Below are 3,280 nucleotides of genomic sequence, written 5' to 3' on the forward strand. Positions count from 1 at the left end.
AAATAAAAGAATATGCAACAAAAATGTAATATACTATTCAGACATCCCAGTCCTCAATAAAATGATGCGTGAAAGATATTTGCTTTCAAAAATGGTAGAAATGTGTGTGGAAAAAAATGAAAGAAAAAAAAGAATTAAAAAAAGAGAACTTGAGGTGATGGGAGGGGAGGGGAGGGGAAGGGGGGATAGGAAGGGCAGCAGAATAAAATAGACACTAGTATCGCTGTATGTAGAAACGTGGCTGTATAACCAATGTGATTCTGCAACCTGTACACGTGGAAAAATGATAAATTATACCCCATTTGATTAAAATGTATGCTATATCAAGATCATTGTATTGTCATGAGCAACTAATAAAAAAATTGAAAATTTCTGTTGCAGTTCAAAAGTTTCTCCCCTTCCCTTCTCAGCAGGTAGGTGGGGTTGTCTGGTGTATGATGCTTGCTCCACTCTCAGGATTGGTGGGGGTTCTAGGTATGCTCAGGTCTCTTTCCTGGGTGCCAACTGGTCTGGAAATTTTAAGTCAGTGCACCTTCAGGGCCCAACAATTGCCAGTACACTGTAGAAGACTGCCACCCCCCACACACTGGAATCTCTTAGGGTTTGGGTTCCATTTGTGTGGTGTGGGAGTCTATTCTTGGCCCCTCATATCACCTGCAAACCTGATGATTTCTGGTCTCTGATTTAGTCTCCAAAGTCAATCTCTCTCACCCTGGCCCTTTTGGATTCCCAGTCAAGTGCTTTTCTCCCAGATCATCCTGAGGCCTGGGCACCAGGACCTGTGCACCTGTCTCAGAGCTGTGTGCTGGATCTAGAGAGTCTGGCAGCCAAAAGGAATGTGGAGCCCAGCCACATTTGGGGCTGAACTGTTCTGTGTCTGGTGGACCAGAGCCAGGCACTGAGACCCATGGGCCAGTAAAGCGCCATGTGATGGGACAAGTTGGGGGCTAGGGAGGAGTTTGGAGACTGTGGACTGGGGAGCTAGAGGGCCCTGTTGGGTCCCAAACTGATGCCAGACATTGCAGGTCCAGGAGACTGGTAAATGCCAGACTCAGGAGGGAGTCAGGGACCAGGGTGGTACTGGGACATGGCCGGTACCAGGATATGGCCAGTGCCAGCCCAAGTGAGTTGCGGGAGCCCGGTGGGCACAGACCCACTGGTTGGTCGAGCTGAGAATAAAATGCCCTCCCACCCTCTTCCAACTTTCTGACCCACTGTAGCCAGCCTCAGGACTCACAGAGCTAAGGAGAGCCAGGCTCTCTTCAGCCTCTCTAATCTGTGCTCCCTGGGTGAAATGCTCCCAGTGTCTGACATGTCACAGGATTGTGAGAATCAAACCAAATGCAAACTCACAGATCTGGGTTTCAGTTTCTGAAGGCTCCTTCACACTGCAGTCCCAAGAATGCTCCTGGATCATGAAGGATTAATAAAATCTAGTGGAGAGTTTTGGTCATTGTTTTTTTTTTTTTTTTTTTTTTTTTTAATATTCAATTAATGCGTCAAGCAGTCTGTGGTTCAGCCAGGGCAAACTGCTCCTCCTGTCTCAGGATTTTTCACTCTAAGCCTCAGGGAGATGTGGCATTCCCACTGTTTGAGTTCTGGGTGGCTTAGCTAAGGGAACTGCTGCCTCACACTAAGCCTCTATCTTTCCCCTCAGAAAAACCAAACTCTTAACCAGGCTCTGACCCCGCGGGCCAGCAGCAGCTGTGTACAGCATGTGGGCCTCAGGAGAGAGCACTTGGCCTTGGCCAACTGTGGCCAGACCTTTGGGAAGCCTGCCCTTAGGAGAGGCGGGGTGTTATGGTGTGGAGGTGAGGTGTCCCCCAAACCTCAGGAGAGAGAACACAAGAAGGTTGGAAGAGAAATGATTGGGTTATAGCCTTAACCTAGTCAGTGAATTAATCCCTGCTGGAATTAACTGAGTGGGAACTGGAGGCAGGTGGAGCGTGGCTGGAGGAGGCGGGAATAGGGGCGTGGCCTTGGGGTATATATTTGTATGTGGCAAGTGCAGACCTTGCTCTGGCTTCTGGTCATCTAGAGCTGCTTCCCTCCACCACCTTCTTCCAACATGATGTTCCTCCTCATCTGAAGCCCCCAGGAATACAGCCAGCCTTCTACTGACAAGACTTCTCAAACCGTGAGCCCTCAAACTTTTCCTCTTCTAAAAATTTTTCTTGTTGGGCCTAATTGCAACAGGAAAAAACCTGACTATAATACAGGGGTCTCTCCTTGGTTCTAGGGACCAGCGGGCTGCTTGGCATTCCCGGGCTCTGAGTTGCATAAAGCTGTTTTCATCCCTGACTGGGATTAGCTGCTTTCCATTTTGCTTTGGCTGAAGCAGGTGGGTGGAAGTACAGGATGGCAGTGGCTCTGCGTTGGTGGCATCTGCGGGTGGCTGTCGTGTGCTCCAATAACCAGAACCGGAGCATGGAGGCCCACCGCCTCCTCAGCAAACGAGGATTCAATGTCAGGTCCTTTGGAACAGGAGCTCACGTGAGGCTTCCAGGACCAGCACCTGGCAAGCAAAATGTTTATGATTTCAGAACCACATATGATGAGATGTTCCACGACCTTCTTAGGAAGGATGAAAACTTCTATGCACAGAATGGCATTTTATATATGTTAGACAGAAATAGGAGAATCAAGCCCCGGCCAGAAAGGTTCCAGGACTGTGAAGATGAGTTTGATTTGATCTTCACATGTAAAGAGCTAGTCTACGACCAGGTGGTAGAAGTTCTTAATTCCAGAGAACAGGTAACCTGCCAGCCAGTGCACGTGATCAACGTGGACATCGTGGACAACCATAGAGAGGCCACCCGGGGAGCTCTCATTATCTGTGAGATCTGCCAGTGTATCCAGCACTTGAGTGACATGGAGAATGACATCGATAGCATGCTGCAAGATTTTGAGAAGAAGACTGGCAAGGCTTTCCTGCACACTGTCTGCTTTTACTGAAGATAGACGCCTCACGCCATCCAAAGCCACCTTCTTGAACTTTCTTTCTTTGAGGGGGGTACTGAGGATTGAATTTGGGGGCACATGACCACTGAGCCACATCCCCAGCCCTATTTTGTATTTTATTTGGAGACAGGCTCTCACTGAGTTGCTCAGCAGCTTGCTTTTGCTGAGGCTGGCTTTGAACTTGCAATCCTCCTGCTTCAGCCTCCTGAGCTGCTCTTTTGTTAATTTTTTTTTTCCTTCCTGGTATCTTTTTTTTTTTTTTTTTAGATACTTGGCCAGTGGACTGTGACATTTTGCAAATGTTATATATGGAAAGAAA

At 48.1% G+C, this 3,280-nt stretch overlaps 1 protein-coding gene across 1 annotated transcript; it reads left to right on the plus strand.

The window, feature by feature from the left end:
- Positions 1-1,180: 1,180 nt before the first annotated feature.
- Positions 1,181-2,955, plus strand: LOC124076828 (RNA polymerase II subunit A C-terminal domain phosphatase SSU72-like). Its single transcript, XM_046420896.1, has 2 exons — positions 1,181-1,194; positions 2,385-2,955. The coding sequence occupies exons 1-2, from the start codon at positions 1,181-1,183 to the stop codon at positions 2,953-2,955; spliced, it is 585 nt and encodes a 194-aa protein (XP_046276852.1).
- Positions 2,956-3,280: the final 325 nt, after the last annotated feature.

This window comes from Marmota monax, unplaced genomic scaffold, assembly GCF_021218885.2.
Source record: "Marmota monax isolate L192 unplaced genomic scaffold, Marmota_monax_Labrador192_F-V1.1 WCK01_AAM20220418_F8-fsc00155, whole genome shotgun sequence".
Classification (NCBI taxonomy): Eukaryota; Metazoa; Chordata; class Mammalia; order Rodentia; family Sciuridae; genus Marmota; species Marmota monax.